This window comes from Penaeus monodon, chromosome 21 (genome assembly GCF_015228065.2).
Source record: "Penaeus monodon isolate SGIC_2016 chromosome 21, NSTDA_Pmon_1, whole genome shotgun sequence".
In the NCBI taxonomy this organism is placed as follows: domain Eukaryota; kingdom Metazoa; phylum Arthropoda; class Malacostraca; order Decapoda; family Penaeidae; genus Penaeus; species Penaeus monodon.
This window is the reverse complement of record NC_051406.1, coordinates 10,960,725-10,961,025: the sequence shown is the minus strand read 5'-3', so window position 1 is coordinate 10,961,025 and position 301 is coordinate 10,960,725. Positions and strand designations below refer to the sequence as shown.

The following is a 301-nucleotide window of genomic DNA, read 5'->3' as shown; positions in this document are numbered from 1 at the left end:
AAGTGTTCGAACAGCTATTACTTACACTCGTCGAAGAAGCCGTAGATTCTGTTGATGGAGGCGCACTCATGGTTGCCCCTAAGGAGGAAGAAGTTCTCAGGGTACTTGATCTTGTAGGCTAAGAGCAGGCAGATGGTCTCAAGCGACTGCTTCCCACGGTCCACATAGTCCCCAAGGAAGAGGTAGTTGGACTCGGGGGGGAAGCCGCCATACTCAAAGAGACGTAGCAAGTCTGTATACTGGCCGTGAATGTCTCCTGCAAGCATACAGAGTTAAGGTTGTCAAGATGTGGAACTACTAT

General features: G+C 49.8%; 1 protein-coding gene across 1 annotated transcript in view; it reads right to left on the bottom strand.

Moving 5' to 3' along the window:
* The window catches only part of LOC119586212 (serine/threonine-protein phosphatase PP1-beta catalytic subunit), a gene marked incomplete at its 5' end in the record, with an annotated part of 11,298 nt that overhangs the window by 9,263 nt on the left and 1,734 nt on the right, over window positions 1-301 (bottom strand). Inside the window, 1 exon segment of the mRNA XM_037934914.1 lies at window positions 26-256. Coding sequence (XP_037790842.1) covers window positions 26-256 — 231 coding nt within the window.